The 13,823-nt window shown below is 47.1% G+C and overlaps 1 protein-coding gene across 1 annotated transcript in view; it reads right to left on the bottom strand.

The window, feature by feature from the left end:
- The window catches only part of RABGAP1 (RAB GTPase activating protein 1), a 66,412-nt gene that overhangs the window by 47,354 nt on the left and 5,235 nt on the right, over window positions 1–13,823 (bottom strand). The window contains exons 2-9 of the mRNA XM_081967603.1: window positions 10,310–10,520; window positions 4,857–5,094; window positions 4,375–4,579; window positions 3,949–4,123; window positions 3,484–3,641; window positions 3,111–3,221; window positions 1,560–1,626; window positions 1,348–1,450 (exon numbers count right to left, since the gene is read on the bottom strand). Of these exons, the coding sequence (XP_081823729.1) occupies window positions 1,348–1,450; window positions 1,560–1,626; window positions 3,111–3,221; window positions 3,484–3,641; window positions 3,949–4,123; window positions 4,375–4,579; window positions 4,857–5,094; window positions 10,310–10,459 (1,207 nt within the window). The 5' untranslated portion in view covers window positions 10,460–10,520. The remainder of the gene's footprint in view (window positions 1–1,347; window positions 1,451–1,559; window positions 1,627–3,110; window positions 3,222–3,483; window positions 3,642–3,948; window positions 4,124–4,374; window positions 4,580–4,856; window positions 5,095–10,309; window positions 10,521–13,823) is intronic.

The following is a 13,823-nucleotide window of genomic DNA, read 5'->3' as shown; positions in this document are numbered from 1 at the left end:
TGGAAAGAAAACAATATGGCTGCAATTGGAAATGGAAATACAACGTAAAATGAATTATGTATATAAAAGGACGTTAAAGGGGGAAACATGGGCAACACTTTGTTTTTAAAAGAAGTTAAAATTTGTAACAAAAATTTTTTTTCTCATATTCGCCTATTGGTTTCTTACAATTTATCAATGGTTGTTTGTAACTTATGATTAATGATTGTAACTGTTATTTATGGCCTCTGACCTATTACTTGCTGTTTATATATACACTGTTAGCTCTGCACCAGAGACAAAAATCCTTGTGTGTCCAATTAAGAGTTGGCCAATAAAGAATTCTATTCTATTCTATTCTATTTGATTCCATTTGATTCTGTGATTTCTATTCTATTCAGTTATTCTGTTCTATTATACTGTAATTCTATTCTATTCTGTAATTGTTGCATTCTGTTCCATTATATTCCATTCTATTCTATAATTCTATGCTAGTCTGTAATTCTGTTCAATTCTATTAATCTGTTCTGTTCTGTTCTATTCTGTAATTTTATTCTATTCTGTAATTCTGTTCTATTCTGTAGTTTTATTTTATTCTACAATCCTATTCTGTAATTCCTTTCTATTGTTCCATTTTATTCTATTCTATTGTAATTCAATACTATTCTATTCTATTGTTCTGTTCTATTAATTCTCTTCTATTGTAATTTTCTTCTCTTCTGTCCTGTTCTATCCTGTTCTATTTTACTCTACTCTACTATTCTGTAATTCTGGTCAATTCTATTATTCTGTTCTGTTCTATTCTATTCTGTAATTTTATTCTATTCTGTAATTCTGTTCTATTCTGTAATTTCATTTTATTCCATAATCCTATTCTGTAATTCCCTTCTATTGTTCCATTTTATTCTATTCTATTGTAATTCAATACTATTCTATTCTATAGTTCTATTCTGTTCTATTAATTCTCTTCTATTGTAATCTCTTCTGTCCTGTTCTATCCTGTTCTATTTTACTCTACTCTACTATTCTGTAATTCTGGTCAATTCTATTAATCTGTTCTGTTCTATTCTGTAATTTTATTCCATTCTGTAATTCTGTTCTATTCTGTAATTTCATTTTATTCCATAATCCTATTCTGTAATTCCCTTCTATTGTTCCATTTTATTCTATCCTATTGTAATTCAATACTATTTTATTCTATTGTTCTGTTCTATTAATTCTCTTCTATTGTAATTCTCTTCTCTTCTGTCCTGTTCTGTTTAACTCTACTCTATTCTATTCTGTAATTCTATTCAGTTCCAGCCCATTCTCATTCCTCATCACCGCCCCATGGATTGGGGTGGCATTACCACCGGGGCCCTCACTAACCTTTGGGCATTTCCTCGTTCACTATTTGGAAGTGCGGAGACTTGGTGTTCCAACTTCCGGTGATGATGTAAGATTTCCCATCGGAGCTTTTTCCCATTGACTCCTAAGAGAGTAATAGAGAGACCGGGATGGAACACGGCATGCCCCAGAATGCATGAGGTTGGGGGGGGCACCTTCGGAGGGAGCCGGAGGGCGCGGGGTGGTCCACTTACTAAATCCAGCAAATGCATGTCTCCACTCTGCACGTCTTTCCCAGGACTGAGAAGGAGGCCAAAACATCTGCAAACATGAAGAAGGAGGAGGAGATTAGCAAGACGGTGGACCCCGAATCGAATCCAGAAGAAGCAAAGGGAGCCCACCCCTCACTTTGAGACTCTACGCTGAAAACCACGCCTCACTTTTTAGACTGGCAAAAGGGCTTCCCAGGACGGCTTTCCAGAACAGGTACTGTATTTTTCGGACTATAAGACGCACTTTTTTGTCTCCCAAAAGGGGGTGAAAATGTCTGTGCATCTTAAAAGACTGAATATTGCTGGAGCCTCGCCTAACCGCTGGCCATTTTATGGCCTCTGCGCCCCCCATGTTTGGGCCTTTATCAGACCGTTTTTGGGACTTTTTTCAGGTCATTTTCAAGGCTTTTTTCAGCCCATTTTCTGGAAAAAACGGGCTGAAAAAAGTCTTGAAAAAGGGCTGAAAAATGCCTCGAAAGTGGAGCCAAAAAAGCCTTGGAAACAGGCAGAAAAAAAGCCTTAAAATGGGCCAAAAAAAGCCTCATAAAATGGGCTGGGAAAAGCCTTGAAAATGGACCTAAAAAAATCCTTGAAAATGGGCAGAAAAAATCCTTGAAAATGGGCAGAAAAAGCCTAGAAAATGGGTCAAAAAGCCTCAAATACGGGCCAAGAAAAGCCTCAAAATGGGGCCAAGAAAAGCCTTGAAAACGAGCCAAAGAAAGCCTCGAAAATGGGTTGGAAAAAGTCTTGAAAACAGGCTGAAAACCCCTCAAAAACGGACCAAGAAAAGACTAGAAAATGTGCTGAAAACAGCCTCAAAAACGGGCTGAAAACCCCCTCAAAAGCAGGCCAAAAATTCCTTGATAATGGGCCTTTAAAAACCCTCAAAAACAGCCCAAAAAGCCTCATAAAATGGGCCGGGAAAAGCCTCGAAAATAGACCTAAAAAAAGCCTAGAAAGGTTGAAAAAAGCCTTGAAAACGGGCAGAAAAAAGCTTAGAAAATGGGTCAGAAAAGCCTCAAATACGGGCCAAGAAAAGACTAGAAAACAGGCTGAAAATAGCCTCAAAAATGGGCTGGAAAAAACCCTCGAAAGCGGGCCAAAAAATACCTTGAAAACGGGCCATAAAACCCCTCAAAAACAGGGCAAAAAAGTCTTAAAAATGGGCTGAAAATGGGGCCCGGAGGCCAAAAACTTTTTTGTTGTTGTTTTTCCTCTTCTAAATTGAGGTGCATCTTATAATCAGGTGCGCCTTATAGTCCAAAACATTCGGGAAGTCCCAGGTGAGTTTGAGGGAGACCCCAGCAGATATTGAAATATCTCGAGCAGGGGTGTCCAACCTTGGTAACTTTAACACTTGAGGACTTCAACTCCCAGAATTCCCCAGCCAGCCAAGTCCTTAAGTCTTAAAAGTCACTTAGGTTGGACCTCCCTGAAGTAGCGCTAAAGGAGGCATAGAGGAACAAGGAGATCGTTCTCTCACCTGGCCAGGCCTTAAGTACCAGCGCCGAGGCGCAACAGGTGCCGCCTTACCTCTCGATGGCCAATTCTTTGTTAGTGGTCTGTTGCACGTAAATGACGATCTTCTTGTCGATCCCTTGCCGTAACTTGAAGCACTGCCTGTCCTTGTCCTTTGGAACGGCACTAGGCGGAGAGAAGGAAAAACAAAAAGATGACGTTCAAAGTTGAGGCACCCCAGATGACTTCCAGATGTGACTCCCCCCTTGTTCATTATCTTCTTTAGGGCAACTGAATGAAGCTGAGTGTTTACTGGCCGGATGCCTTTCATGTCGCCAATGCCGGGTTTTTTTTGCAGCTGATATATTCTCTGTGTGCCCGGAGAGTGAAAAATATCTGCCTCGAAATGGAAGCTTCCTTCGGCAAATGTTCCACGGGAAGCTGATACCTGAAGCAGCCTTTCCCGTCGTCCTCCTTGATTTCCAGGGAGACCGAAAAGGTAAAGATGTCGCTGTCGGGCATCTCTGGAGTAATAGGGGCCGCGAGCGGGACTTGCTTGGCGGAACGGCGGAAAGCGGTGGCAAAACTGTACAGGATACGGCTCACCTGAGGTGAAGAGGAGGAGAGGAGGGGAAGGGGAGGAAGGGGAGAAGAAGGAAGGAAGGAAAGAGAGGAGAGGGGAGGGAGGAGTGAAGGAAGAAAGAAGGATGAAAGGAAGGAAGGAAGAAGGATGGAAGAAAGGGAGGAGGAAGAGGGGAGAGGAGGAGAAGAGATTAGACGAGACGAGAAGAGAGAATAAGGATGGAGACGGCAGAAGTCCAACCTCACATCCCAACGGAAGGAAGACAGGTCTCCTCACCTGCTTCCTGCCTAGGGACCCCAGGCCCTCCCCAGCTCCGCCCATTGAACTTACAGCTTCCTGGATCTCGCATCGGAAGACGTGAATTCTGAAGAGTTCGGAGTTGTAATGGCTTTCCGTGAAAGCAAAGCAGTCGCTTTCCGTAGTCCCGTCGTGGCCCCGCACACAGAACAGGATCTTGTAAATCGGATAGTTGGCTATTTCGGTGTTCGTTGGAGGCTCCAGCAACCTACAGGAGGGAGGAAACCCCACGCAGGGGTAAGAGCGAGGCAACGGGCATCTGGGCAAATCCTGCCACCTTCCCTAGCACCTCCGGCTTCATAATAATACTCGTTCATTTTATCCAACACAAGTTTTAAAGTACCGGGGTACCCCCAATTAGTCTAGGGCAGGGGTCTCCAAACTTGGCAACTTTAAGGCGCATCAGAGTTGTGTTTGACCTCGGAGGGACAAGGGGGGGGTGTCACGGTGGGCATCTACCTCACGGTGCCCTCAGACACGTTTGGCACAGAAAGCGTCACGTCCACGGAGGTCTGGCCTTGGCTGCGCAGAATAGCCATCATCCTCAGGGCCTCCACCTCGCTTCGGGGGGCGTTGACGGAGGCGCAGCCCAAGTAGGTGAGTTTGCTGAAGACCACGCTGTCCTCGTCGGCCAAGGGGGTGAAGGGGCTGGAGTCCTCCGAATCTGCCAGCCCAGCCCCCACAAAAAAGGGAAGAAGGAGTCAGCAGAGAAAGGAAAGGAAAGAAACGCATTTTATCATCATCTTCATAGTAATGACCCCGTAAAAATCCCTTGTGGGGTGGAGTCTGGGCAACTGAATGAAACTGTTTACTGGCCGGATTCCGTCCCTGTCGCCAATGCGGAGTTTTTTCCCCCCAGCAGAAATATTCTCATTGTGCCCAGAGAGAGAAATACCTGCCTCCTCCTCCTCCCACCTTCCTTAGCCTTGGTGGGAGCTCACCTCCTTGGGATGGCTTCACCGGGAGCCTCATTTCTGGCTTGGAGGGTCCCGTCATGGACACGGGGTTGATGGTGGAGGAGGCGGAAGCCTCGAGGAGAACCGGCTCATCGCCTTCTCCGTCCTGGCAGGTGCTCCGTTCCTCCCCCTCCCGGTCATTGGAGGGTTCCTCCATGGGGGGATCCATTAGGATGTCTTCCAGTTCCTTCTGCAGCTGCTGCTCACTCCCATTTCCTACGATCTGGGAAAAGAGAAAGCATTGGCGGATCTCGGCCAGACGCCCCGAGAGAAGCGGGGGATGTGGCCACGTGGGATCCCAGAAAACAAGCATTCGCAGCCGGAAAAGAATACCGGTAGCCCCAGACTTACGGCAGTTCATTTAGTGAACATTTGAAGTGACAGCGGCGCTGAAAAAAAACGGGACTCGGGACCATTTCTCACACAACAGCGGCTGCAGCCCTGTGATCACATGATTTAAATTCAGGTGCTGGACAACTGATTCGCATTTACGACAGTCGCAAGTGTCCCGAGGTGTCCCTTCGGCGGCTTCCAGAAATCATGGGGGCTCCAACCCTGTTTTTTTTTCCAAAAGAGGCTACACGGTCACTTATCTAAATTGATATAGCGTATTTTTCGGAGTATAAGACGCACCAAGGTTTTGAAGAGGCAAATTATATATATATATAAAAAAAAAGATTTTGCATTCTGCAAACCTCCCAAAAACGTTTCCCCTCTCCCCAAAAAGGGCATGAACAGCCCTTAGGAGGCTTGTAGAGTGTTCCTGGGGGGGGGGGCAAAATTGAGCAAACAACGGCCCATTTTTTGCTCATTTCTGCCCTCCCCAGCCCCCAGGAGCACTCTGGAAGCCTCCTAAAGGCTATGCACGGTCATTTTGTTGAAGGGGTCAGGGTTTCGGGAGGCCAAAAATGCTGTATTCAGTGTATAAGATGCACCCAGATTTTCAGCCTCTTTTTTGAGGGAAAAAGGTGCGTCTTATACTCCGAAAAATACGTTAGGTCCCTGATGGTGAACCTATGGCACGCGGAGGCTTCTCTGCGGGAATGCGTGCCGCCGCCCAGCTTAGCTCCACCGTGCATGCATGCATGTTTCCTGCCGGCCAGCTGATTTTTAGATATCTGCAAATATGGGAGACATGTGCGCATACCCTCCCCCCGAAAAATAAGATCAGCCCGGTTGCCTTGTTTTCAAAATAAAAAAAGGAGGTGAAATTCCTCCCAACCAGACCACTGCAGTGGCACAAATGCCTTAAGAATGAAGAGGGGAGGGGGGAAAGCTTTTAATGGAAAGCGGGAAGGTTCGCCCTTGGAGCTGGGCTGGGCAAAGCAAGGGGGGGGGGGGAGAAGACGGGCTGGGAGTCGTTCCGCCAGGCAGGGAGACGTGTGTGCTGCCCTCCGCCTGGTTTCGTGGAATACAAGCCGTGGTAAGAGAATTGGCAGCTGGCAGCCCTCCAGATTCCACGAGGGTCAAGGAAGACGGGAGGAGGCTGGGAGGGGAGAAGCGCGACGGGGAAGTGGCTGGGCGTGATTGCAGGTTCCCTGCCAAGAGGAGCCCCACCCGGTGACCTCACAGGAGCTGGGCTTTCCTTCCCTTCGGCTGGCAGAGAGGGAGAGGGCCTAAGCTTTCATCCATCCGTCCGTCCGTCCGTCTTTCTATCTAGCTGACTATCATCTATCATCTCTATCTATAATCAGATAGATTATCTCTCTATTTATCTATCTAATCTATCATCTCTATCTTTTATCTATCTATCTTCTATCTATCATCTATCATCTCTATCTATAATCAGATAATCTATCTATCTATATATCTAGTCTATCATCTATCTATCATCTCTATCTTTTATCTATCTACACTATATTGCCAAAAGTATTCGCTCACAACGGAGTCTGATTATGTGGACGGTTGGGCGAATACTTTTGGCAATATAGTGTATCTATCTTCTATCCAGCTGACTATCATCTATCATCTCTATCTTTTATCTATCTATCTTCTATCTATCATCTATCATCTCTATCTATAATCAGATAGATTATCTATTTATCTATCTATCATCTATCATCTCTTTTATCTATCTATCTTTCTATCTAGCTGACTACCATATCTATCTACAATCGATAGATTATCTATCTAATCTATCATCTCTATCTTTTATCTATCTTCTATCTAGCTGACTATCATCTCTATCTATAATCAGATAATTATCTATCTATTTTCTATCTAACTATCATCTCTATAATCAGATAGATTATCTATCTATCTATTCTATGATCTCTACCTTTTATCTATCTATTTTCTATCTATCATCTCTATCTATAATCAGATAGATTATCTATCATCTATCATCTCTATCTATAATTCGATAGATTATCTATCTATCATTATCTTTTATCTATCTTCTACCTAGCTGACTATCATCTATCATCTATCTATAATCAGATAGATTATCTATCTACCTACCTACCTTCCTATCTATCTACCTACCTATCCTACCTATTTATCTCTTTATATCTGTCTGTCTGCCTATTTCTTTATATACCTACCTTCCTACTTACCTATTTATCCATCAAATATATCTTTTTATCTACCTACCCACCTACCTATCTCTACCTCTCTCTCTCTCTATTACCAATCTCTTTCTCTCTCTCTACCTACCCCTCTTTATCTACCCACATGCCTGCTTACCTCTCTACCTATTTACTACCTCTCTCTCCCTCCCTCCCTCCCTCCCTCCCTCCCTCCCTCCCTCCCTCCCTATCTCTCTTGTTCTCTCAACTGAAGCCTGAGACTTAACTTCCAATCCTCCCTAAAGTGAACCAGGCAATTCTAGGTGACTTGCAGGCTCCAACAGCTTCTCTTCAATTGCGCCTGGCTGCGATAAGCAGCGAAAACCGCTCGGGGGGAAATGCCTGCTTTCCAAAAGATTGTGTTTAGCTCCGACTCTCCCTGCGGGCTGGCTGAGGCTTCCTACGGCAAGCAGAAACACGGCCCTCGTTTTTTGGGGTGTACCCAGAAGAGAAGCAGAGAGCTGGGCTCCCCGACCGCCTTTCCCCTCGGTTGCTTTCTAGAGAGGGCTGAGCCCTTCGCCCTTCGGCAGCCAACACAATTCCTTTTGAACAAGACGGTGTCTTGGAGACGGGGAGGAAGCCGGGGAAGAGGAAACATCTGGCCGACGGAATAACGGGGCTCGCCACGATTCCTTCGAGGTCGAAGGGGAAAACCTTGGGCAGGGCTGCAAGCGTATCTCAGCTAAGCAAACTCAACCCCATGGTTTATTTGCCGTTCAAAAACCGGTCTTGCCACAAACAAGGATCTCTTGTCACGTCTCCCGCCGGGATCACACACCCCAGCCGTATCCGGCCCCCTGATGTATGTTTAGCATCGTCTGGAGCGGAGCGTGGAGTGGCCGAAAGCGACTCCAAAGGAGATGGACGGCAGAGGGTCTTTGGAGAGAAGTGGCAGGCGGCGGAAATTGCAAGGACTCTTAAGCCATGGTTTACTCTAGAGGTCGGCAACCTTAAGCACGCAAAGAGCCATTTGGACCTATTTCCCACAGAGAAGAACACACCGGGAGCCACAAAACCTGGGTGGGCGTGGCCAACTCAATGTCACTCCCTCCCACCCAGTCACATGACCCCCTCAGCCACACCTACCCATGTTTTGTGGCTCCCGGTTTTCTTTTCTGTGGGAAAGGGGTTTCTGTGGGAAAGCTCTGCGCATGCACACACTGGGAACAGGCTCCAGTTGTTCTTCTGCCTCACTGATCTCTGACTCTGAAGGCAGCTGAGAACTGTCAGACGGCCTCGACCCCATCTCTGCCTCCGACACAGAGCCCTCATCCGAGCCTTCCCCAGACTCCAGGACTGGCCCATCTTCCTCCCCAACCCTCCTCACTGTCTGAGTTTCCCACCAGCTCCGCTGGCAGGCCACAACACCTCCATCCTGTTAACAAGCCTGTATTTTTCTGTACAGCTAGTCCTCAGCTTACGACCACAAGTGAGCCCAAAATTCCTCTTGATAAGTGACTCCGTTTGTTAAAGAGAAAGTTTCTCCCACTTGCTGGCGTGGCTAAGCGAATCCCTGCAGGTGTTCAGTTAGCAGCGTGGTTGTTAAGTGACTCTGGCTTCCCCGTGGACTCTTGCTTGTCAGAAGGCCGCAAGAGGGGATCCTAACCGCCGCCGTCATAAATGTGAATCAGTGGCCAAGCGTCTGGATTTCGATCGCGAGATCGCGGGGGACGTTGCAGCGTGAAAAACGGCCGTAACTCGCTTTTTTTCAGGGCCCGTCGTTAACGTCCAACGGTCAGTAAGTGAATGGTTGTAAGTCGAGGACTACCCGCAGCGAGGGGTGGCCGCTACTGGTTTGCCTGGGTTTGGGAGAACCCGTAGCTAACGTTATGGCCGGTTCGGAGAACCTCCAAATCTCACCCCTGGCTGGCTGCGCCCACCTCATACTGTCCCTCCCAGGAATCTCCATGTGGCCCATTTTGGAGGCAAGGTACCGTATTTTTCAGACTATAAGACGCACCGGAGTATAAGACGCACCATGATTTTGAAGAGGTAATTTTTTTAAAAAAAGTTTTTTGCACTCTGCAGGCTTCCCAAACCCTCTGCACGCCTCGGTTTTTGCAAAAAAAATGGGGGGGGGCAGAGCTTTGGGAGGCTCCCAGGGGCTTGGGGGAGGGGCAAAATCGAGGAAACAAAGGCCCGTTTTTCACAAAAACCAGCCATTTTTTGCACACAAAACAGGGGGGGCATGCAGAGCTTTGGGAGGCTTGTAGAGTGCTGCTGGTGGCTGGGAGGGGGGGGGCAAAAAACGGCCCATTTTTTTGCTTTGGGAGGCCTGCAATGGAGCACTTTGCTGGCCTCCCAAACCCTCTGCACCTCCATTTTTCTGAAGGGGGGGGGGCTTTAGTAGGCCAAAAATGCTGTATTCAGTGTATAAGCCACACCCAGATTTTCACCCTCTTTTTGGGGGGGGGGAGAAAGGTGCGTCCGATACTCCCCAAAATACGGTAAGTGCAGGGCCTGCATGGAGGCTCAAGGGGGGTGGGGGAACATTAGCTTCCGGAGCCTGGGAGAAGCAGTTCTCGCCCTCCCAGAGGTTCAAGGAAAGCCTCCGGAGCCTGGGGAAGGCGGAAAAGCCCGCTCTGCCGTGGGGCAGGAGGCCGACCAGGCCACGCCCACCCAGCAACCAGGCAGCCCACCCCTGCCTGCAACCCCCTTTCCTGGGAAAATTCTCCAGCCGAGACTCGGGTGGAGCAGCCCCATCGCATTCTGCCTCCCGGCCCCCCTTGATGGGTCCTTTGCTGACATTCCTGGCGTGCCGGAGAGGCGTGGATGGAGGCAAAATTGGCCGGTGGCCAAGCAGTGGGGAAGAAAAAAAAAAAGCCTTCCTGGATTGCGAGGCCAGAAGCTTTTTGAGGCAAAGGCTCTTACCTTCAACCCCGGCTTTTCGTCGTCGCTACCGATATGGGCGGAGGGGGTTTCATCGTCCTGCCGGGAAATCAAGACGAAATCTTCACTGTTGAGGGTCGAGACCGAATCGGAAGACACACTGATTTTGCCCACTGAGGCCTTGTCATCCATTTCTTTTTTTTAAAATAGAAAGTTGACGCGGGGATCATAGGTGGCCTGGAAGAGGAAGGACCTGGAAAACATGAAGCGCACACAAAATCACCATCGCCGTTTTCGGGAGGGCACTGAGAAGGGAGGGACTCGGGTTTGCGGATCTGGCGCCCAAGGATTTCGAGGGGTCCTTGATGCCCTCTGAGCTTGGGTGGGTTTTTTGCAGGCGTTTCACGACCCACCTAAGTAATGTCATCAGTGCTAGAGGGAGTGAGATGGGGAGGAGGAGGACTGTGGGGTCCCTGGTGATCCCTGAGCTGGGTGGTTTTCTTGCAGATGTTTCATGACCCAGCTAGGGAACATTATCAGTTCCCAAAAAGACTGGGTTTTGCTGGGAGGAAGAGGTGAAAGAAGAGGAGGAGGAAAGAAGAGGAGGAGGAAAGAGGAGGAGGAGGAAAGAGGAGGAGGAGGAAAGAAGAGGAGGAAAGAGGAGGAGGAGGAAAGAAGAGGAGGAAAGAGGAGGAGGAGGAAAGAAGAGGAGGAAAGAGGAGGAGGAGGAAAGAAGAGGAGGAAAGAGGGGGAGGAGGAAAGAAGAGGAGGAGGAAAGAAGAAGAGGAGGAGGAGGAAAGAAGAGGAGGAAAGAGGAGGAGGAGGAAAGAAGAGGAGGAAAGAGGAGGAGGAGGAAAGAAGAGGAGGAAAGAGGAGGAGGAGGAAAGAAGAGGAGGAAAGAGGGGGAGGAGGAAAGAAGAGGAGGAGGAAAGAAGAAGAGGAGGAGGAGGAAAGAAGAGGAGGAAAGAGGAGGAGGAGGAAAGAAGAGGAGGAAAGAGGGGGAGGAGGAAAGAAGAGGAGGAGGAAAGAAGAAGAGGAGGAGGAGGAAAGAAGAGGAGGAAAGAGGAGGAGGAGGAAAGAAGAGGAGGAAAGAGGAGGAGGAGGAAAGAAGAGGAGGAAAGAGGAGGAGGAGGAAAGAAGAGGAGGAAAGAGGAGGAGGAGGAAAGAAGAGGAGGAAAGAGGGGGAGGAGGAAAGAAGAGGAGGAGGAAAGAAGAAGAGGAGGAGGAGGAAAGAAGAGGAGGAAAGAGGAGGAGGAGGAAAGAAGAGGAGGAAAGAGGGGGAGGAGGAAAGAAGAGGAGGAGGAAAGAAGAAGAGGAGGAGGAGGAAAGAAGAGGAGGCGAAAGAAGAGGAGGAGGAAAGAGGAGGAGCAAAGAAGAGGAGGAGGAGGAGGAAAGAAGAGGAGGAGGAGGAAAGAAGAGGAGGCGAAAGAGGAGGAGGAAAGAAGAGGAGGAGGAAAGAAGAGGAGGAGGAGGAAAGAAGAGGGGGAGGAGGAAAGAAGAGGAGGAGGAAAGAAGAAGAGGAGGAGGAGGAAAGAAGAGGAGGCGAAAGAAGAGGAGGAGGAAAGAGGAGGAGCAAAGAAGAGGAGGAGGAGGAGGAAAGAAGAGGAGGAGGAGGAAAGAAGAGGAGGCGAAAGAGGAGGAGGAAAGAAGAGGAGGAGGAAAGAAGAGGAGGAGGAGGAAAGAAGAGGAGGAGGAGGAAAGAAGAGGAGGAGGAAAGAAGAGGAGGAGGCGAAAGGAGGAGGAAAGAGGAGGAGGAGGAACGAAGAGGAGGAGGAAAGAAGAGGAGGAGGAGGAAAGAAGAGGAGGAGGAAAGAAGAGGAGGAGGAAAGAAGAAGAGGAGGAGGAGGAAAGAAGAGGAGGAGGAAAGAAGAGGAGGAGGAGGAAAGAAGAGGAGGCGAAAGAAGAGGAGGAGGAGGAAAGAAGAGGAGGCGAAAGAAGAGGAGGAGGAGGAAAGAAGAGGAGGAGGAAAGAAGAGGAGGAGGAAAGAAGAAGAGGAGGAGGAGGAAAGAAGAGGAGGAGGAAAGAAGAGGAGGAGGAGGAAAGAAGAGGAGGAGGAAAGAAGAGGAGGAGGAGGATTGTGGGGTCCTTGGTGCTCTTTGAGCTTGCTTCTTTTCTTGCAGACATTTCATTACCCAACTAAGTAACGTCATCCATGCTAGAAAGGGAGTGAGATTGGGAGAAGGAGGACAACGACTGTCAAAACATCAAAAACGTCATCAGAAAAAGCACAACCAAGAATGTTCTTTCTGCGCCAACTCAGGAAGCTCAAACTGCCCAAGGAGCTGCTGATTCAGTTCTACGGAGGAATGACTGAGTCTCTCATCTCCACCTCCATCACTGTCTGGTTTGGCTCTGCAACCCAACAAGACAGACTTCAACAGATAATCAGAACTGCAGAAAAAACCATGGCTACCAACCTGCCTTCCATGGAGGACCTGCACACTGCATGAGTCAAAAAGAGGGCTGTGAAAACATCTACAGACCCCTCGCATCCTGGACATAGATGGTTTCAACTCCTACCCGCAAAATGACAGTATAGAGCAGTGCACACCAAGACAACTAGGCACAAGGACAGTTTTCTCCCGAATGCCATCACTCTGCTAAACAACTAATTCCCTCACCACTCTCAAACCATTCACTAAGTCTGCATTACTATTAATCTTCTCATCCTCCCTATCGCCCATCTCCTCCCACCGATGATGGTCTGACTACCTTTGTTGCTGGTTTCCTTACAATTTATATCGATTGTTTCATAGTATGATTTGATTGCTTATTTTTACCCCATGGCTATCATTCAATGTTGTGCCTTATGATTTGTGATGAATGCATCTTTTCTTTTATGTACACCGAGTACATAAGTACATCAGTACATCAGTAAAGAATTATATTCTATATTCTATTCCATTCCTATTCTATTCCGTTTTCTATACTCTATTCTATTCCATTCCATATTCCATTCCATATTCTATTCTATCCTAATTCCATTTCATATTCTATTCTATTCTTTCCATATTCTATTCGATTCTATTTCATTTCATATTCTATTCTATTCTATTTCATATTCTATTCCATTTCATTCCATATTCTATTCTATTCTATTTCATTCCATATTCTATTCTATTCTAATTCCATATTCTATTCTATTCTAATTCCATATTCTATTCTATTTCATTCCATATTCTATTCTATTCTAATTCCATATTCTATTCTATTCTAATTCCATATTCTATTCTATTTCATTCCATATTCTATTCTATTCTAATTCCATATTCTATTCTATTCTATTTCATTCCATATTCTATTCTATTCTATTTCAAGAACTTTTGCAACTCGGGAAACGTCCGGTTGAGCAGGAGATTTAAAAAATCTCTCTCAATGCAACGTGGGAAGGAAGCACAATTTTCACTACCTTCTTCCCCAAAATTCTCCTTGTCAGGTAGAGGAAGATGCTCTTTGGATGAATTGCATGTAGCTCCTGGCAGTTTTAACAGATTAACAGAGTTGGAAGGGACCTTGTAGGTCATCTAGTCCAACCCCCCGCCCAAGCAGAAGATCC

This window comes from Natrix helvetica (genome assembly GCF_964273705.1).
Source record: "Natrix helvetica genome assembly, chromosome: 15".
Taxonomy (NCBI): domain Eukaryota; kingdom Metazoa; phylum Chordata; class Lepidosauria; order Squamata; family Natricidae; genus Natrix; species Natrix helvetica.
Note: the sequence above shows the minus strand (reverse complement) of the source record. Positions and strands in the feature narration are given on the sequence as shown.